This window comes from Durio zibethinus, chromosome 3, assembly GCF_047325235.1.
Source record: "Durio zibethinus cultivar Kanyao isolate XHJ-2024 chromosome 3, ASM4732523v1, whole genome shotgun sequence".
Taxonomy (NCBI): domain Eukaryota; kingdom Viridiplantae; phylum Streptophyta; class Magnoliopsida; order Malvales; family Malvaceae; genus Durio; species Durio zibethinus.
Window position 1 is genome coordinate 34,326,730 of NC_143164.1, and position 23,090 is coordinate 34,349,819.

The following is a 23,090-nucleotide window of genomic DNA, read 5'->3' on the forward strand; positions in this document are numbered from 1 at the left end:
ACCAAAAAATAAGAAAGAAAAAAAATGACTGAGAAAGAGATCCCGATGAATTAATGCTGATGATCCCTAAAAGTTCCAACTGAGAACGCCTTAATGTTTTTCCCCAAAAGTTCTAGCTCAAAAAGCAGATGTTTTTGCCGTTTTTGTTGGTTTGTCACCATTATAACTACTTGAAATGCTTTTCACATCACATGCACCAACAATGATTTCCATTATCTTGGGAACTTTAAAATTAAAGTTTTCAGGTATGTCTTTGTATTTTGGATTTTCTTGTAAGAAGCTACTACTTCCTTGAATGTTTTCAATTTATTTCTTTTTAGAGTCACGTAATAAGCATCCACTTTAGAGCAGTTAAATCTAAGTATCAAGTTTCGACTAAAACCTTTTGAGGTAATAGGAATACCAGGCTTATCAATGGTCCAAGTATGATTTGCATAATAATTAATATCAGTAGGATCATTGCAAGACACGCCAGATATTCTCTCACAATGGCTTCTCATTGCATTTGCTTATGATTTCCTCATACTCATTTTGTTTATGAATTACTCTCCAGCGATAGCAGATATCACATTAGACTGCAAATGTATCAATTAACCTATTCCTTGATTTCTGTCACAAAACTCAAAAGTTATTAATCAATCTTTCAAAAAAACCATACATATTTCTTAATCAAAGTTAAATCAGTTAATCAATAAAAAAAAAAAAAGTAAAGAGAGAGGCTGAGTAATGGTTTAATTGGAAACTTTCTAGTTTTGTCTTTATTTTACTAATCAATAAAAGGATTTTATACTGTAAACACAAGATAAAATAAATGAAAAATTTTTGTTTTTAATTTGACAAAATAAGTTATGAATCATTCTAAATGATAACATAACTTTTTATGCATAAATAATGGTTAATGATGGTTGCACTATTTTATATGTAAGATATAATGTCAAAAGTTGGATGGCTTAATAGGTTATACATTTCCATGTATGGATTGGTGGACAGATAATTGTCAAAATACCTTTAAATTTTTATCTAACTTTTTCATTTATGCTCTTTCCATATAAAGGGAGCAATGTTTGTTTTGAATTTTTATTTTGTAGGGTTTACTTATACAATATGACTCATATACACTACACGTGTTTGAGATATAATTTCACAAAAAAAAGAAGAAGACTAATTTGTAGTTATTTTTGTTATATTTAATGCGAGTATATTCAAATTGAAAAATTACTACTTAGTCGTATGGCCTGGAGTACTTTCAAGCCACTATAGGGGAAAAATTACTACTTAGTATTAAGGCAATGGAGCACTTTCAAAACCATAGCAGGGGAAACATGACTACTTAGTAGTATGGACATAGAGCAATTTCAAAGCAATTGGGAGTTGAAAATCTTAATAAACAAGAGTAATAAAAAAGCAAATTTTCAACGAATCTTGAGTCCTGATATGCAAAAGGATGTAACTTTTTATCACCATGGTTTAAACTTTAAAAAGCATACCACTTGTAAAAATATTCAAAATAATAAAACAATATTAAATAATAATAATTTTTGACAAAAAAATAATTCACCATGCAGAACGGGGGTGGCTAATAGTAGTAAATATAATTGCTTGGTTCCTAAAACAACCAATCCAATTTCCATTTCCCCCTATCTTTACTTTGTTTAGAATTGTTTTAATTAATTAGCCCAAATATCCCATGTGCAATATTCTATTTTGACAGAAAGAGATTCAACTAAGTGCTCGGAACCTGAGACTCTGCAATTATTAGCGTTGAAGTTCCATTTTGTGCATTGACCATTGTTGGATGATTATTTCACTCTAATTTATCTAGAAAATCAGGAAACTTTGCTAGTGTTTTAATCAAAGACATGATCTTCTCCTTGTGACTAATTTCAAACAACTGATAAAAAAACACAACGCTTGATTTTTTATTTCCAAAAAGAAAAAACATGCTTTTGGTTTTGGGCCAAATTAAGGGACTACAAAGCTTGCTTCAAGGTGAGAACAAATATGATAACATAGTAAGCACGCCATCTGGGCCACCATTTTCTGCAATGATGGTTTAGGTCTTTACAAAGTTCATAATAATAGAATTCCTGGACAAAAGCATCATTGTAAAGCTTATTGAAAGACTGGGTTGCATCCTCTGGACTCGACCAGTTATCAAAAATTTCCCTCTTGCACAATATTTCAATGTCGTTCGGGGTGTCGATCAGGTTATCCAAGAGCTTGGCATAGCAAGTGAAAATTGGTGAACAATGTGGCAAACATTGCTCGTAACCGATCAGGTTCCTCAAGAATGTTTCTGTCTCCTCGTGAATTAGCAGGGATGGAATTTCGAGACAACCGTCTCTAAATTTTATATCCAAGATGCTATCTGCAAGTTCATCTTTCACGACTTTTACACCTGCCTCTTTGAGTCTAGTGACAGAACGAACTGGTCGCCATTCATACCTGAAGCCGTTTCTAATTTCTTTCGATGGTAAAACCATGGATAACCTTAACAAATCAAGAATATGATTGATATCTCGGCCCTCGAAAAGTTGTGGTTTTATAGGACGTGGATGAAATGAGAAACTTGAACCAAGGTAACTAAGGGCAAGTTCAATTAAGGACTCGGTTTCAGAAAGCTTTGTTTTATCAAACAGGGTTTGAAGTACGAGCCAGGGTATTTGATTTTCTAGCAAAATCAAGTCATGACACAGAAATTGCTGCATACAGGACGTCGAGAAAATTGGGTCATTCCGCTCTTTGTTCTCATTAGCGTGCTTTCGGAGTACCTCAATAATGAAGACACCATCAAGCACCATTATTTCTACGAATTTGTCGCCTAATTCTGCTGCATAATCATGTCCTGCATAGCAATCACTGGCCGGTTGCTCAATCAACTTAACAGCTTTAACCCAATCAGTTAAAACTTTCCGTTGCTCAATCTCCGTGTCTTGTTCGGATAATGATGTTGTCTCTGGCTGATCTGTAATTACTCTGGACAGGAGACCTTTCAAGTACTCGACTTTGATTTTCTCTGAGGGCACCAAATTTTTTTTGCCATGGTGCATTGGTCCAATGGAGAAGCAGTTGGGGAGAAATGAGTTTTCTTTGTGCCTGGAGAGTATGCTTGGGGTTTTGAAGATGCAATTGCTTGGTTGCATGTATGGATGAGCATGCTTCAGAGAAGATACAAGTGATCCAACATCAATTACAACATTATTATCAGATCTTCCACTTTCTGCAGCCATTTTTCTAGTCTTCCTGTTTTCTCTTCAATTGTTTTTTTTTTTTTTCTCCAATTGGGCAAAGTTATTGAGAAATGTGCATTGAATCGAGACTGTGTTGTATTATATAATCGAAGGGACCAGTTAGTATTGCTTTCACTCCATGTAAATGCTCACGAAAAAGGTTAAAAAAAATACAAATAAAGAAACGCCAGCGTATTGTTGTTCCGTATCCTCCATAATTAATACTCCATCAATCGCATTTGACAAATTAAATCTTTATTTTATTTTCAATTCCATCATGATTGCCTTGTACTGTCCTTGCAAGAAGAAATAAGAACTAGGGTAGGCGGTTGGTTCACGTGCATGTTGTTGAATTTTGATGTCACAAACCCATCGAAAATTAAAAATCATTAGTGTCAGGGGACCCTTATTAATGCTTGTCCGAACTAATTCAATCTTAAACCAATAATTAATTGTTTGCATTAATCTTCAATCTTCAGTTCCATTCATGATTACCTTGTTATTGTCCTTGCAAGAAGAAATAAGAATTGGATTAGTGGTTGGTTCACGTGCATGTAGTTGAATTTTGGTGCTACAAACCCATTGGAAATTAAAAATCATCGGTATCAGGGGACCCCTTATTAATACTTAATTAAAAATCATCAATATCAGGGGACCCCTTACTAATGCTTGTCCGAATTGATTTAATCTTCAACCAATAATTAATTGTTTGCATTAATATTTGACCTTGCTACACAAATTTCCATGCTGTATCCAAAATTAGGTGGAACTGAAGATATTAAGGGCCTAAGGGGCTGATAAATGATAAGAACATGTGAGAAATGATATGTTCTCTTCTCAGCTTGAATTCGGAGGTCATAGCGGCGGCACATCATCATTTCAAGTTACGAGAGTCAGAATAAAATATAATTTATAATTTATAATTTTTATTTAGTATATAATATATTGTTATTTTATCAAAAATTATAAAAACGTGTGAAATATTACATTTGTCATTACAAACAACATACGTAAAAAAATTAAAGTATTAAAATAAAAAAATATAATTACTAAAAATGAAAGAAATTCAAAATTTTTTATGTAAAAATATGTATGACCATGTTTCATAAAAACTTATTTGAGACGAAAGATTCATTAAATTTTTTAATATATAAAATAAGATAATCCCCAAAGAACTCTTTTCAAATTTTGTTACAAAATTTTGTTTCAACAATTTTTATCATTGAAAAATATTTTTAAGCAATTTAGTAAATATAAAAATTATCCAAAAGATCGATTAACATAAAACAAAAAAATACACCTTAATTTAATAATTTTTCACAAGTCAATATAAAATAACAAACAAAACTTGAATTTTATTAATTAATTATTTATTTTAAATTTTAAGTAATATTTTGTACAATAATATTTATTTAAAGTATAAGACAACAATCAAATAAAATTAAGATATTTTTATAAGGCTGTAATAATCAAATAAATGTTTAACTAGTTTTTTTAATATATGTCTTAACACAAAATTTAAATCAACAATATATATAAAATAAGATTTTGTGTTAGTAGAAGCAGAATCATTGAGATTCGGAAATTCTCGAAGTTAACGAGTTTCATCTAAATTTTTTTATATTTAAAATTATGAAGAATTAAATTCTAATTATAAAATTTTAAAAATTAAGACTCTAACAAACTACATACTTTTGATATTAAGGTTTTTTTTTTTTTTATTACTTCAAAATAAATTAAGGAGAAAAAATTTATTACCTGAGTGGCTAGCTAGTCGTTACTAAATTACAAGAACTCACCAGACGTATGACTAAGGATGAAGGCTTTTTTTTTTTCCATAAAACTGAGGATGAAGTTTAAGATGGTACGCCTCAACTAGTAACAGTAAATTTTTTAAAAAATAATGTGATAAATGATTTTTAAATTAAATATTTAATATGATATTTAAAATTTTAAAATAATTAATATAATATTTAAATTATAAATTTATTAATTAATATAATATTTGTAAACATCGGTTTTGTCCGTGTCTACTGTCATTATTGCCAGTTTAATATTAATAATAATTTTAATAATAATATTAATAATAATAATAATAATTAAAAAAGGAAGAAGAAGAAAAAGATAAAAAAAAAGCAGAGGACTGGAAAATGGTAGCACCGTCGGCTCCAACAGCCCCATTTAGCCACTAGACCAGTCCCATCAGACCAGTCATGCTTATGACCTTCGCCACCCCTACAATCACATGCTATAGATACCTACAGACTCCTAGACCACCTTTCCGAACATACGTCCGATTTTATAAAGACCCTAATTTCCTCCTTTTTCGAGAAGAAGATCTATACATAAAAACCCCAACTTATTTCATAAAAAAAAGAAACCTCTCAGACACAGAAGCTAAAAAACGCAAACAATCCCAACACCAAAACAAAAAAACCAAACCAAACCCAAAAAAAAAAAAAAAAACACAATCCTCCCTGTAGGGAGAAACCCAGCGCCAAAGAAGGTACCGGCAACAAGAAAAAATAATATTAGTTTTGATTTTACAAAAAAAGAAAAGAAAAGAGAAGATCGAAAGCTTTGAGCCCCGATCTATGCCTATCGGGGCAGTTTTTGGCAAAACAGGCACCATATCTGAAAAGATCATGAGGAGGTGAACGTTTGGAAAAGTTTTGTGTTTTTTGACCACCGGTGGACGGATCTGAAAAGATTACGAGGAGGTGAACGTTTGGAAAAGTTATGTTTTTTGACTGTCGACGGTGGCCCACCGGTGGTGGTAGGTGTGGCGGATGGCTCGGCAGCACGGACGCGGAGGTCGAACGTCGACTGGGCCTCAGAGCTTCCTCTATAATTTTTTTTGGCAAAAAAAGGTAGAATGAATTACAAAAAAAATTCGGTCTTATATAGAGGGCTGAGACTCAAAACGACGTTGTTTAAGGAAAGACCCAAAACGATGCCATTTTAGCCAAGGAGGATCCGCACGTAGACTCGGATTCGACTCGAGATTCGTGCAAACCGACCCGTCAATCCGTTTCAACCAACCCTGATCAGTTCATCTGAGCCGGATCAGACCGAACTGGATCACGATTAAATCGTTAAACTATCAGACCGAACCGAACCGTCGATCCGACCGGACCTGCTTTGACAGAATCGTTGATCGGTCTGGTTCAGGTAAAAAAAAATTTTTTTTGATTTTTTTTGATATATTATTTTTGCATGTAAAAATGTTTAAATTTACCAAAATAAATTTTTATTGTTTTATAATATTAATTAATAATATAAAATTGATAAAAATATGAAAAAGAAATTTTATCCGACGATGAGATTCAAAGGTATTCTGAGTAGTGATGCCTACGAAATCTCTAGGTGAAAAGATTTTTTTAAAAATACTACCAGTGTATTGGAGTATTTATAAAAAAAATTTCAATACATAAAATTTTTTTTTTTTTTAAAGTAATAAATAAAAATTGATTAATAAATTAAAAATATAAGTAATAAAAATGAGAAGAAAAGAAATTTTATCCAATGATGAGATTCTAAAAGTATTCCGAGCATATATGCTTTAAGAAATCTCTATGTGAGAAGTTTTTTTAATATTACTAGCGTATTGAAATATTTATAAAAAATCTTCAATATAATAAAATTTTTTTTCTTCCAAATTAAAAAAATAAAAAATAATAATAAAACAATTAATAAAAAAAATTTTAAAAAAAAGAGAATAAAATGTGTGCATCAACATGTTATTATTTGCATTGCATACATGACATTTTTTTTACGAAAAAATAAATTTGAACGTCCAAATACGAGATTCTAAGGTATTCCGAGAAGTGATGCTTAAGAAATCTTTAGGTGAGAAAGAGTTCTTCTAGTGTTACCAACGTACTGAAATATTTTAAAAATAATTTTAATAAAAAAGTTCTAATTTATTTTTCTTGAATAATATTTGAATATAAAAACAATAAATCAAAAATAAAAAAAATTAATTTTCAAATACAAAAAATAAGACTGTTTTTATCAAAATCAAAGGATAACATGTAGTTAATTGGTACTGTCTTAGACAGGCGCTGTAGGGGTGCTAATCCTTCCCCACGCGTAACCAACTCCCGAACCCAGACTGTTTCATAGACCATGAAATTATTTTTTTAATAAATTTTAATTAATTTTAAAATCTTATTAGAATGATAAATTTTAATAGGTGGCTAATCGCACCTAGCCAAAAAAAGATTAGTGGCGACTCCGTTTTTCATTTTTTTTATTTCGTTTTCAAATTCATCGGACGGACATAAAACCGTTATGACAACTTGGCAACTCCACTGAGGATACATTTGTTTTTAAGAGTCAGGCCAAAATTAACTATGCGTTATCCTAAAATTTTGATTTAAATAGTCCTAATTGATTTCTTAGATTTTTATTTTTCATTTTTAACCAAAAAAATCAAAAAAATAAAAAAGTTCACACACATTTCTTTTACTATGTTTTTTTTATACTTTATTTTTCTGTATATATTACTATCAATAAATTAGGATATATTTGCACACACAATGACATGCTACATCTCATGTATAAGCTATATACCCGGGCTTCGTCCTTTATAGGAGGAAGTAAAGTACTTATGCCCTCGTGAGGTGATAACCTTCGCAATGACAAGCAAAATACTTTCACTAAAATTGAACACTTTTCGTTCATAACTTGTAATGGGTGAGGATTGGGGTCCCTTACTAGTCCAGCATGGATGACAGTGAGGAATAATTTGGGAACCTTTAGACACATGTTAACCCAAACCCAGCATGTAATAAGCCTAGGAAACCAACCTTAGGTACAACCTCATCAACCTTCTTGTAAAAAATACCTAAGAATAAAAATTGTGTGTAGTACAAAACAAAATAAAAAATCTCAAAAAAAAATTTTTCAAACCACATCCTCACACTAACTCAATTTTGTCTTTTTTTTTTTACATAAATCATATCATACAGTTCTGCATCGAGATATTTGCTCTAGCACATATTTCTCCCCAAGAAGTTTTCATGGATCTCGTAAAACTTCAGATTTGCTCATCTTCAGTCAGTGTCCTATGTGTGCCGTATAATAAAGTATGTGTTTGGTCAAAAAAAACCCAATAAAATAATGAAGATTGTTTGCCTATTGACTATGTGTCAAAGTTAACCGAGAAGGTGCATTTAGATCTCACACAGAATGATTTAGAAGATTTAGCTGCTATCTGAGAACAATTAAATGAAGAAAGAAAAGAAAGCTTTGTAAGAAGTATGGGCAGATTGCATCCATCATTTCAGTAGTGATCGATGAGCAATTGATAAGGACAGCTATACAATTTTGGGATCCATCATATAGATACTTCACTTTTAATCTAAAAGATTTGATGCCAACTATTGAAGAGTATTCGATTTTACTCGGGATAAAACTACAGTGTCCAGATAAAGTATTCACTCGAAAGCCAAAATCAGGTTATCGTAAAAAGTTAGCTAAGCTTATGGGGGTTAAAGTGGAAACCATTGATTCTTTTACGAAGCCTAAAGGTGAACATCTTGGCATTCGTTGGGACTTTCTCTGAAACTTCATTCAGGAGCATTTAAATAATGACAAAAGTATGGTTGTGTTTACTTTATCATTGTATGGCATGATAATCTTTTCAAAGACTTTGGGTTACATTGAGATAACTGTGGTGGATTTTTTTGAGCAAATTGAAACCCAAGCAATTAATCTCGCATCAATAATCTTAACAGAAATCATTCGATCATTGAATTTCTATCTACGAAATGAAAAGGGACAGTTTATAAGATGTGCACCGCTTTTATATGTGTAGATTAGAAGTCATTTTAAATGTAGGAAGAATGCATTTTCAAAGTCATATCTGTGAAACAAAGCACTAATTGAAGAGTTCTGTAATAGTCAATAGCCAACATTGAAGAGTAAGGAATAGTGGATCCTTTTCTTACGAAAGATTACCGATGATGAAATTGAATGGATGGCACCTTGGATGCCTCAAGTGCCTTTATTGTATCGTGGAGGAAATGAACTGTAGATACCATTGTTCGGGTTATGGGGTATTGTAAGTTACGCTCTGTTGATGGTGCTTAGGCAATTCGGTGTAAAACAATTTGTTCCTGCCACTCATGGCTTAGCTCAAGTGGAGTTTATTTATAGAGAACTAAATTCACTAAGAACCTCGAAGCAGTTAATCCAAGCATGAAAGAAAACACAAAGAATGAGATTAGGGCTTTTTATCGACAAAGTCACTCATTATTACCAAATTTAGAAAGTAAAGTAGCCTAAAGACATAGTACTCTCTTCTGATGATAGCTCATACCAATCAGCTAATCTTTCAACAAAAATACAATTATCAAAAATTGAGCTTGTGAAAAAAATTAAAAGTTGAAAAAAAATAAAAAGAGAAAAATTTAAGACTTCGTAAGAAGGTGGGACAAACTAAAGTATGAAGCAGAGATACAAGAGAGTAGATTAAAAAAAATCATAAAAGAACGAGATGTGACTAATAGTGATTTGAAAGATCTACACCAGAAAAATAAGAGGTTACGAATCCAATTCAAAACTGAAAAAGTCACTAAGTCTTACCTTAGTCGGCAACATGAAGTAGATGGCCTTCAAGAAGAAATAAACCAATGGAAAGGCAAAGCTTAAGAAAAGTAAGAGGAGACCACTATAATTTCTCAAGAATGTCAAAATTGGAAGGGGTTATACTCTATAACTTCAGCAAGATTGGTGGAATTCTAAAAAAAAAATGAAAGGTTGAAAGTTATGCTTGCAAAAGAGAAAAGAAAGCACTTTGAAGTACTAAATGAGAAAAAATCACTTCATCGGATAATTTGAGAGTTGGAGCTACAATTGCAAGATCATAAGAACGATATTTCAGTAATGATAAATAAGTGACACAAAAAAAAAAAGATTGAATCTTCACATGTCTTTCAAAAAGAGATGCTTGCATGATGTGGAAAGTAAAAAGTTTAAGGAGGCAACAGTACATAAAGCATGTAACCAATCAAGTTTATAAAGCAGTAAAAAAGGTATGAGAGATGGTTAAAAAGGTAGAAGCATTAAGGCAAGAAGTCAATCCTGTAAGAGAATATAAGCAGCACCTAGTCAACTTTCTAGACGAGGTAAAAGACCATTATGAGCAAGTCAAACGCTTTTATGGATATAATTCTAGGATGATAAATCTCATGTAATCAAAGTTATATGAAATCAATGAAAATTTCTAGTATTGAAATTTGTCCAAGAGCAAATATTTTTTACTTACATTCATGCATCATTTGCACCATTTTTGTTTTTGTTTTTTAAAAATTTAAAAATAAAATAAAATTTTTAACACATGGCATTCTGATTTTTCTAAAAAAATTTTATGGTAATAAAGGTTCAAGAATAGCTCGTCTTTTAAAAATTTTGACTCAACCCACTCGCCATTCATACAACACTAAGACTCAAACAAGAATTATGAAATAAGAACAGATCAGTTAATTTAAGAGAATCGAGAAAGCTCAAGAAGAATTAAAAGAGGATCTCAGTACAATAATGGATATACTCAGGAAACTTGATAAAGAAAAAATGATAGAAGAAAATCTCAGCTTTCAAGAGCAACCTCCAGACATGGTGGATCCTATTTACCCTCTAGGGTTTGAGCCACAATCAACTCAACTTTCTCAAGGAACTAGAGTACAAATTCTTATTCTCGGTGGATATCTCAATCTTTATCCAGGAATGACATCTACACCTGCTCTGGGACAATTTTAAAATTTTGTTAATCCTGTTATGATGGAAAAATCACTCGAGCCAATCCTAGTTCCTGATTTGGATGATCTCAAAGAAAAAAAAAACTAGGGATAAAGATATCTGAGAAAGTGAAAGATAATAGTGCCTAGGAAAAGATGAAGTTATTAGAAGAAAGGCTTAGAGCAGTGGAAGGAATAAATTTTTATGGTTCTATAGATGCAATCGAGCTTTGTTTAGTTTCTAATGTGGTCATTCTACCTAAAGTCAAGGTCTCTGAATTTGAAAAATATGATGGCATAAAATGCCCGATAGCCCATATCACGATATATTATCGAAAGATGGTAGCACATGCTCCTGATAAAAAGTTGTTAATGTACATATTTCAAGATAGTCTTACGAGTTCTATAGCTAAATGGTATGTTCAATTAGATAAGACTCGTATTCGTTCTTGGTAAGAGCTTACAAAGGCATTTCTTACACAATATAGACATGTCACAGATCTGGTTTCAGATCGTCTATCTTTACAAAGTATGAAAAAGAAAGCAACTAAAAATTTCAAGAAGTATGCACAAAGATGAAGAGATGTGACTGCATAAGTCCAACCTCCTCTTACCGAGAAAGAGATAATTATTTTATTTGTGAATACTCTAAAAGCACCATATTATGAGAGATTGATAGGTAATGCAACTAAAAATTTTACAGATATGATGATATCGGGTGAGATTATTGAAAGTGCCATAAAGAATGGTAAGCTCGATACAAGAAAGATAAGTGGAGTAAAAAAAAATGAAGCTCTTAAAAAAAAGAAAATGAAGCCCAAGCAGTAAACTATGTGGGGCAACAGTTTAGAGGTTTCACGTTTTACTCTGTACCAGTCTACCAAACCCATTACCTTTCTGTAAATAATGTTACATCCATCCTTCATCCATATCAACCATACCAACCACTACAACCATCAGCTTATCCATCCCATTTTTAGCCATTTTTTTGGACACCCACCTATTCCTATAACCGTTCTACTGTACCTATAAGATTAGAATGAAGACCTAATAGTGGTCTAAGAGCCCCAAGAAATACCCAAGAAAAACTCACTTTTGATCTCATTCCCATGACATACACAAATTTGTATCCCCAACTTTTTGAGAAACATTTACTTGCTCCTGTAATTGTTGAACCTTTGAAACCTCTATTTTTCAAATGGTATGACCTAAATTCATATTATGATTATCATTATAGGAATTCAGGTCATTCTATTGAGAACTGTACTACTTTGAAGCGTAAAGTGCATGGGTTAATCAATGAAGAGGTGTTAAACTTTGATATCAACCAACAAAGGACTCTGAATGTTAATAAAAATCCTCTACCGAATCATACTAGGCCATCAATAAATGCTTTGATTGATGGGGAAACAAGCTATGTGAAAAGAAGAATAGAAGAGGTCAAAACTCCTATGATTAAAGTATTTGAAGCCTTGGTCAAAGCTAACATGTTGAAGCCAATAGAACCTTAAAATTACTTTGAAACAATTAACTCAACTGAAAGCTGTAATTATCACAAAGGTGCTTTGAGGCATTCTATCAAGAATTGTCACCAATTTCGTCAAGAGGTGTAGAAGTTGATGGATATGGGTCGAATAGAGTTTTACCAAGAGAGAGAAGAGTTAGTGAAAGCTGAAGTATCTATCATTGATTCAAAGAATAAGTTTATACGTAGATCGATAACTATCTATTATGATGAGAAGCCAACATTGAAGCTAGAAAAGCCTGTCTCTCGACCAGTGCTTATAATTAAAGTTTTTAGTTTTTTTTTCATATCAGAATGATAAAACAGTACCGTGAAAGTATGATTGTGATGTCATAATCAATCTAGATACTGTAAACATAACGAACGTAAGAGGCATGACCCGAAATGGAAGATGTTATACTCCAAAAGATTTAGAGAAAGCCAAAAAAAAAAAGCAAAGGTAAAAGAAAAAGAAAAAAGTTAAAATAATCCTATCATAGCCTCAAGAAAAAAATTTTAGAAATCAGTCTCTGAGAGTGAAGCTTGTGAATTTTTAAAGCTAATAAAATATAGTGAGTATAGTATTGTAGAACTATTGAACAAGATGCCAGCTAGAATTTTGTTATTGTCATTATTGCTCGGCTCAAAGTCACATTGTAATGCTTTATTGAAAGTGCTAAAATCAGGCATATGTGTCTCACAATGCTTCTGTTGAATATGTGGAACAGCTTGTTGGTAATCTAACAATTATAAACTATAACTCTTTTAGTGATGAAGATATTCCTCTTGAAGGTCGTGAAAATACCAAAGTTTTTCACATTACTATTAAATGTAAGAGTCATATAATGGCTAAAGTTTTGATTGATAATGGTTCATCCATCAATGTTATACCTATGACTACTCTAGCAAAACTCCATGTTGATGAATCTTATATGAAACCTAGTCATATGATAGTTCGAGCTTTCGACGAGACCCGAAGAGAGGTATTGAGAGACATAGAAATACCATTACAGATTGGCCCATGCACTTTCAATGTGAAATTCCAAGTATGAATATTTCTCCTTCATACAGTTACTTATTGGGTAGACCATGGATCCATATGATAGGTGCTATTCCATCCTCATTACATTAAAAGTCAAATTCATTGTTGATGGAAAATTGATATATGTAGTAGGAGAAGAAAATTTATTGGTCATCCAACCAATAAATACTTCTTATGTAGAAGCAGTGAATGAAGCCCTAAAATGCTCATATAGATCTTTCGAGATTGCTAATATAGCATATGTGGCTGAGAGATCTAAACTATATTCGTTACACTTGTCTATGATAACTGAAATGATTGTCAAATAGCTTACCAAAATAGGATGGTAACCTGGAGCTGGACTTGAAAAGAATCTGTAAGGAATCATGAAGCCATCGATCATACATGACAAGAAAGACAGATTTGGCTTAGGGTATAAGCCAACAAGAGAGGACAAAGTGAGAATGGTGAATGAAAAAAAAAAAGAAGATGGCCAATCTTAAGGGATATGAGCCGAAATCAGAACCTATGGTCATTCCATATCTTTATGATTCTTTTCGTTCGGGAGGATATATTTATCCAGATCTACCTACAACCCTAAATGCAGGATTCGTGGAAGAGTTTTTTGAGATAGCCATTTAAATGGTGAATGACGAAAAAAAGAAGAGTCGAGATGAAGAGTTGCTTGTGCACCATTGTCCTATAAATTTTGAGCTAAATAACTGGAGAGTAGTAGAACTGCTTGTTATCTTTAAAACTTCTGAAAAGTAATGTGAAACTTTAAATCTTTAATTACTTTTATAAGCATTGGGTGATCTTTTGTGATGTGTTTATGTTTGTCGTTTTAATAAAAAACTTAAAAGATGCATCCGTATTTCTTCTATTGTTTTCATTTTCATTGTGCTTTTCATCTTTTTTTTTCATTTCATTTTTATGTGCCAATATTCTCTTCATCTTACCCTTTTACAGGGTCTCAAATAATGAACATGAAGATAATCATGGCAATAATCTTGGATTTGATTTTGAAAACTTAATTCATGTTAATGAACTTGATAATGAGGAAGATTCAGATAATTACACACTGCCTCTTGATTTGTTAAAATTAATGGAACATGAAGATAAGCTAATTGAACCCCACCAAGAAACTATCGAATCAATAAATTTGAGAGATGGTGAAAATAAAAGAGAGGTCAAAGTTGATACATCCTTTTTACCAGCTGAAAGGCAGAAGCTAGAAAAGCTTCTCCGAGAATATATGGATATATTCGCATGATCTTATCAGGATATGCTAGGACTCAGTACTGATATTATAGAACATAAGTTACCTTTGAAACCATAATTTAAACCAGTACAGCAAAAGCTAAGGTGCATAAAATAAAAAATGCTACTGAAAATTAAAAAGAAAGTGAAAAAATAATTTGATGCAAAATTTTTGGATGTGGTAAAATATCCTGAATAGGTAGCCAACATAGTACCAGTTCTCAAAAAAAATAAAAAAGTGAGAATGTGTGTCGATTATCGAAACCCAAATAAGGCAAGTCCAAAGGATAACTTTCTTTTACCCTATATCGATACTCTAGTAGATAATACTGCTAGGCACTCCACATTTTCCTTTATAGATGGTTTCTTATGCTATAATCAGATCAAGATGGCTCAAGATGATATGAAAAAAATCACATTTGTGATCATATGAGGAACATTATGTTACAAAGTCGTGCTTTTTAGGTTAAAAATATTGGTGTTACTTATCAAAAAGCAATGGTGACTCTCTTTTAGAACATGATGCATAAAGAGATAGAAATGTATGTGGATGATATGATCGTAAAATCTTATGAATGAGAGGATCATGTAGTCAATCTTAAAAAGTTATTCGACAGGTTGAGAAGATTTCAGTTGAAGTTGAATCCTGTTAAATGTACATTTGAAGCCAAATCAGGAAAACTATTGGGCTTTGTAGTCAGTGAAAAAGAAATTGAAGTTGATCCAGATAAGATACAAGCCATCCAAAACTTATCTCCTCCTCATACCTCAAAAGAAGTGCAAGGTTTCTTAGGGAGATTAAACTATATTGCTTGTTTCATCTTTCAACTCACTTATAAGTGTGATCCTATTTTCAAGCTTCTTAAAAAACATGATCCTGGAGAATGAAATGACAAATGCCAATAAGCTTTTGATAAGATCAAAGAATACTTATCAAATCCACCTATGTTGGTGCCACCAATGTCAGAAAAACTTTTGATTTTGTAATTGAAAGTGCCTGAAAATTCAATGAGATTGTGCAGGGACAAAGAGATGAAACTGATAAAAAAAACGAGCAATTTACTACTTGAGTAAAAAATTCACTGATTATGAGTCCAATTATTCACCATTAGATAAGATGTGTTGTGTATTAATCTGGACAGCTCAAAAGCTTAGATAATGCATGATTTATCACACTACTTGGCTCATAACAAAGCTGGATCCTATTAAGTATATATTCGAAAAACCTTCATTGACAGAAAGAATAGCACAGTGGCAAGTTATGCTTTCAGAATATGACATCATTTATGTGACTCAAAAGGCTATTAAAAGGAGTGCAATAGCTGAATTCTTTACTGATTGTGCAGTTGAAGATTATGAGCCAATGAAATTAGATTTTCTTGATGAGGATGTGATGACCATTGAAGAAAATGAACCTATTGAAAAATCATGGAGGATGTATTTTGATGGAGCTGCTAATGCTTTCGGTTATGGTATTGGGGTAATTTTGATATCTCCTGATGGGCATTATTACCCCATCACAGCCAGGTTAAATTTCAATTGCACAAATAATATGGCTGAATATGAGGCCTGTGTTATGAGTCTACAAGCATCAATTGAAAAGAAGATCAAAGTGTTAGATGTGTTTGGAGATTCAGCTTTAGTTATTTATCAGTTACGAGGTGAATGGGAGATAAGAGATTTTAAGTTAATTCGGTACCATAAATACATCTCTGAGTTGGTCAAGCAATTTAAAGAAGTTCAGTTTGAGCATCTACCGAGAGAGAAAAACCAAATTATTGATGCACTGGCTACTCTAACTATAATGATTAAAATAGATACAAATACTAAAATTCAACACATCAAGCTGGATATGAAGGATGTACTAGCACATTGCTTAGGTATCGAAAAAGAAGTTAATGGAAGGTCATAGTATCATGATATCATGCAATACATTAAAAGCCAGCAATACCCAGAACATACAACAAAAAATGATAAAAGGACTATCAGAAGATTGACTATGAGTTTCTTTATTGATAGAGATATCTTTTACAAAAGAGGTCGAGATCAAGTGCTCTTAAGATGTGTAAATGTAGCTGAAGCAAAAAAAATTATTGAAGAAGTGCATGATGAAATTTATGGGGCACATGCAAATGATCATATGATGGCTAGACAAATTATGAGGCTGGCTATTATTGGTTGACAATAGAAGATGACTGTATTGATTATGGTAAGAGATGTCATAAATGTCAGATTTATCCTGATAAGATTCATGCTCTGTCATTAACATTACACGTTCTGGCTCTTCCGTGGCCATTCTCTATATGAGGTATGGATGTCATTGGTCTCATCACTCCAAAAGCTTCGAATGGGCATAGATTTATTTTTGTGATGATTGATTACTTCACCAAATGGGTAGAAGCTGCATCATATGCTAGCGTAACCCGATCTGTGGTATGTAAGTTCATAAAAAGAGAGATAATATATAGATATGAGCTTCCAAAGACAATTATTTTTTATAATGCCAAAAATTTAAACAACAAAATGATGAATGAAGTATGCACTCAGTTCAAGATCTGTCATCATAATTTAACACCGTATCATTCGAAAATGAATGGGGCAGTGGAGGCTGCGAATAAGAATATCAAAAGTATCATAGAGAAAATGACTGATACTTACAAAGATTGGCATGAGAAGTTACCTTTTGCTTTGCATGCTTATAAAACATCAGTCCGAACATCTACTGAAACCATCCCGTTCTCTTTGGTATATGGAATGGAAGCTGTGCTACCGGTCGAAGTGAAAATTCTCTCACTGAGAGTCCTAATGGAGGTAGAGTTAGAGGAAGCAGAATGGGTTCAGAATCGCTACGAGCAGTTAAACCTCATTGAAGAAAAAAGACTGTCAGCACTTTGTCATAGTCAATTATATCAAAAGAGGATAATGAGAGCACATGACAAGAAAATTCATCCATGTTGCTTTAGAGAAAGAGACTTAGTGCTAAAAAGAATCCTTTCAAATCAACATGATAATTGAAAGAAATGGACACCAAATTGGGAAGGCCCGTATATGGTGAAAAAGACATTTTCTGGTGGGGCATTGATCTTGGTAGAGATGGATGGAGGTGATTTACCTACTCCAATAAATTTAAATGCTATAAAAAAATATTTTGCTTAAAAAAAATGTTAACTTATCTAAGTTGAAAACCTGAAGAGGTGGCTTGGATGTAAAGTAGAAGCATCATCAAAAGAAGATCCCATAACATAGGGGCAAGTATAGTTTGACGAACTCTGAAAAATCAAGAAAGTCATCTGATTTAGTTTTAGAGAAAGAATCTAAGAATATTTTGTTCATGATTATCTTATGATCATTCTTTGAACACCTTTGTTTCAACTCAAACACTTTGCCATCTAATAAAATATGCTATCTTTTCTTTGAAGACGATGCCTGTCCATTATTTTATTCTCATTTGATATTTTTATTCATCGTACAAATAGGTGAAATGTGTGATTGCATTTTGTTTGTCTTGAATTTAAAATGATGAAAAGGAAAACAAACATGAAAGATCTCAGCATTACTGTTTAAAGTTGACAAAGGCAAATGAAAAAGGATGAGAAAAGCATGATAAGACATTGATGTTGTAGACTTTAGAAGAAGAAAAATGAAGAATAAAATGGTCAGAAATTAAGAACAGATTGGTTATATAGCAATTGTTGAGAATTCAGATAAAAGAAGCAAAAACTAAGAGATTTCGATGACCTTTTTACTACAATGCATAATTTTGATTGCATTACATGCATTACATTTAGAGCAATCAGTACATGCATCCATGAAAAGTTGTAACAAAGATAAAAATTTTCCATTTCTTAATGAAAAACAAGATTTTGATAAAGACAATTATCAAACAAAAGAATTTAAAAGAGAAAATTTTACTTGTTCAAATATGAGAACTCAAATTTGAAAACAGATGAAAATTTTTTAAAATTGTTAAGCCTCTGCTGAGAGGAGCTTTTTTTAAGATAAAAATTTTAAAGTTGTTGAGCTTCTGCTGAGAAGAGCTTTTCCAGATGAGATTTTAAAGTTGATAAGCCTCTGTTGAGAGGAGCTTTTCCAAGATGAAATTTTAAAGTTATGGAGCCTCTACTAAGATGAGTTTTTTCAAAATGAGATTTTTTAAAAGTTGTTGAGCCTCTGCTGAGAGGAGCTTTTTCAAGAGAATTTTAAAGTTGTTGAGCGAGCCTCTACTGAGATGAGTTTTTTTAAGAGAATTTTAAAGTTGTTAAGCCTCTGCTGAGAGGAGCTTTTTCAAGAGAATTTTAAAGTTGTTGAGCCTCTACTGAGAGAAGCTTTTCTAAAAAAAAATAATAAATAAAAAAATAAAAAAACAACAAAGCAAAAAATAATAATAATAAAAAAAAAAACTTTTGAGAAATCCACGATATTGCTTCCCGGACAAAATCATTGTATTTGTCTTTACTTTATTCCTGATTCTCAGAAATAGGCAAAGAGGGGCAGCTATAGATATTGATTTTGTCGGAGTCTACTGTCTTCATTGCCAGTTTAATATTAATAATAATTTTAATAATAATATTAATAATAATAACAATTAAAAAAAAAGAAAGAGAAAGATAAAAAAAAATAGAGGGCTGGAAAATGGTGGCATCGTTGGCCCCAATAACCCCATTTAGCTACCAGACCAATCCCATCAGACCAGCCACGTTATGACCTTCGCCACCCTTACAACCACGCGCTACAGACACCTACAGTCACACCTACAGACTCCTAGATCACCTTTTCGAACATACGTTCGGTTCTATAAAAACCCTAGCTTCTTTCCTTTTCAGAAGAGGATCCATACACAAAAACCTTAGCTCATTTCGTAAAAAAGAGAAACCTCTCAGACACAGAAGCTAAAAAATGCAAACAACCTCAACATTAAAACAGAAAAACCAAACCAAACCAAAAAAAAAAAAAACACAGTCCTCCCCGTATGGAGGAACCCAGCGCTAAAGAAAGTACCTACAACAAGAAAAAATAACATCAGTTTTGATTTGACAAAAAAAAAGAGAAGAAAAGACCTAAAGCTTTGAACCTTGATCTACGTAGATCGGACAATTTCTAGCAAAACGAGCACCAAATTTGAAAAGATCACGAGGAGGTGAACGTTTGGAAAAGTTTTGTATTTTTTGACCACTAGCGGCGATAGGTGTGATGGACAGCACGGTGGCACGGACGTCGGAGGTTGAACGTCGATCGAGCCTTAGAGCTTTCTTTGTAATTTTTTTTTGGCAAACAAAGGCAGAATGAATTGAAAAAAAAAATTTCGGTCTTATATAGAAGGCTGAGACTCAAAACGACATCGTTTAAGGAAAGACCCAAAATGACATCGTTTTAGCCAAGGAAGATCCGCGCGTAGACCCGGATCTGACTCGAGAGTCTCCTAAACCGACCCGCCAACCCGCTTTAACCAACCCTGATCAGTCCATCTGAACCGGACCAGACCGAATCGGATCGCGATTGAACTGCTGAACCACTAGACCGAACCGAACCGCCCATCCGATCGAACCCGCGTTGATTGGACCGTTAACCGATCCAATTCAGGTAAAAAAAAATTTTTTTTGAATTTTTTATATATTATTTTTGCATATAAAAATGTTTAAATTTACCAAAATAAATTTTTATTGTTTTATAATATTAATTAATAATATAAAATTGATAAAAAATAAGAAAAAAAAATTTTATCCGACGATGAGATTCAAAGGTATTTCGAGTAGTAATGCCTACGAAATCTCTAAGTGAGAAGATTTCTTTAAAAATACTACTAGTGTATTGGAGTATTTATAAAAAAATTTTCAATACAATAAAAATTTTCTTTTTTTTAAAGTAATAAATAAAAATTGATTAATAAATTAAAAATATAAGTAATAAAAATGAGAAGAAAAAAATTTTTATCTAATGATGGGATTCTAAAAGTATTCCGAGTAGAGATGCTTTAAGAAATCTCTAGGTGAGAACATTTTTTTAATATTACCAGCGTATTGAAATATTTATAAAAAATCTTCAATATAATAAAATTTTTTTTCTTCAAAATTAAAAAAATTAAAAAAAAAATAAAAAAAAATTTTAAAAGGAGAATAAAATGTGTGCATTAATATGTTATTATTTGCATTGCATACATGATATTTTTTTTCGAAAAGTGAATTCGGACCTCCAAAGACGGGATTCTAAGGTAATCCGAGAAGTGATGCCTAAGAAATTTTTAAGTGAGAAAGAGTTCTTCTAATGTTACAAATGTACTAGAACATTTTAAGAATAATTTCAATAAAAAGGTTCTAATTTATTTTTCTCGAATAATATTTGAATATAAAAACAATAAATAAATAAAATTAATTTTCAAATACCAAAAATAAGACTGTTTTTATCAAAATCGAAGGATAACATATAGTTAACTGGTACCATCTTAGATGGGCGTTGTAGGGGTGCTAATCATTTCCCACATATAATCGACTTTTGAACTCAGACTGTTTTGTAGACCGTAAAATTATCTTTTTAATAAATTTTAATTAATTTTAAAATCTTATTAGAAGGATAAATTTTAATAGGTGACCAATCGCACCTAATCAAAAAAAATATTGGTGACGACTCTATTTTTCGTTATTTTTTATTTCGTTTTTAAATTCTTCGGGTGAACATAAAATCATTGCAATAATATTTTAAAAATTATTGATCGATCACATCTTATTGTTTAAAATTAATCTTTTAAAAATAATATTATATTAATTAATAAATTTATAATTTAAATATTATATTAAAAAATTTTAAATTTAAATATTACATCAAATATTTTATTATAACTTTAAAAATCATTCGTTATATTGACATTTTCTTATTAAAACAGTAACTTTGTTGCTTGTCGGGGAGTTTGACAGGTCTACATAGTTCCAACCAGGTAGTAACATTGTTTGTTTGTCTGGTTTAGACTTGCGAGTCCTAGGCTCCGACCACTCCGTACTATTTTAGATGGTTCCAAAATTATACGTTTGGTTGGTAGGACTCTTGACTATAACTAGCTCTTGACAAAAAATTATATGAAATAAGAGGCTGGCTCAATTAATAAAGAAATTATATATATATATATATATATAATATCGTTATAAACGATTTTGGGTATAATTTTATTGATGATTTTTTACGCTAATTTTTGAATGAACTGTTTTTATGAGCTACAATACATTTTTTTTTTTTACTTGAAAGATGACGATGGGGTGCCCATCAAATTTAAGAAGTTTGATAGATCACACCCTCTTCTGTTATTTTTTAGTTGTAAGCTCACAACTAAAAGCAGAATATATCAAACCATCCTTTTTCGAAAATAATCTTTTTATTATCCTTAATTCTTAAAGAGGTTTTAGGGGGAAAAATTATATTTTAAAGAAAGATTCGATTTCAAATTTTATAAGTAAAAATATATATATTAAAAAATATTTGTTTTTCATATAAAATTTAATTTAATCCGATTTTAAAAATTTAAAATAATTAACGAAAAATCTTAAATATATATATATATTAATTAATGGTCGCTGAATTTCACTTTTCTTGGTTTAATTTTGCATCTATTATTAGTATTATTATTATAATATTATTTAAGGCAATATTGTTACAGAATTTTCTGCTTCATTATGCCTACATGTGCTTTCACGTTGTTGGATTTGGGCGTTCCAAACCCATGGAAATTAAAAATCAGCAGTACCAGGGACCTTTTATTAATGCTTGTCCGAACTGATCCAATCTTCGACCAATAATTAAGATAGTGATTAGTTTCAAATAATAGAGTTATTTTTTATTTTTATTTTCTTTAAAATTAAAATCTATGAGTGAAAATATGTTTTCTAATTAAAAATAACAACAAAAATAAAAATAGATTGAAATATAAAAACAAAAAATATATATTTTTAATTGTGAAAACAAGGTATGTACATTACTCTTTTTTTTTTCTTGTGTTTTACAAATTACTATATTTGAGCACTTTTTAATATTATTAAGTAATAAATATATATTATATTTATAATTAGATGCTATTAATAATAATATCACTGAATATTTTATTTTTATTAATTTTTGCATTTTTAGAAAACAAAAAATAAAAATAAAAAATATTTTTTCAAACCCAATAGAGCCTTGTTTGCATTAATATTGACCTTTCTACACTTAAATTTCTAGGCTGCATCCAAAATTTAGGTAGAACCGAAGATATCTATGGCCAAAGGTCTGAAAACCGATAAGAACATGTGAAAAACGACAAGAAAAAATAGTGACGAGTTTATATTTTTTATCTAATAAGCAAGTTTCGAATT

The 23,090-nt window shown here is 31.4% G+C and overlaps 1 protein-coding gene across 1 annotated transcript; it reads right to left on the minus strand.

The window, feature by feature from the left end:
• Positions 1-1,883: 1,883 nt before the first annotated feature.
• LOC149519777 (UPF0481 protein At3g47200-like) lies at positions 1,884-3,269 on the minus strand. Its single transcript, XM_089757967.1, has one exon. It carries the CDS (start codon positions 3,228-3,230, stop codon positions 1,971-1,973), a length of 1,260 nt encoding a protein of 419 aa, XP_089614093.1. The 5' UTR covers positions 3,231-3,269; the 3' UTR covers positions 1,884-1,970.
• Between the last annotated feature and the right edge of the window lie 19,821 nt (positions 3,270-23,090).

What these genes read in the sequence shown, in the direction of transcription:
- LOC149519777 (XM_089757967.1), bottom strand. Translation starts at nt 3,230, where the DNA reads ATGGCTGCAGAAAGTGGAAGATCTGATAATAATGTTGTAATTGATGTT.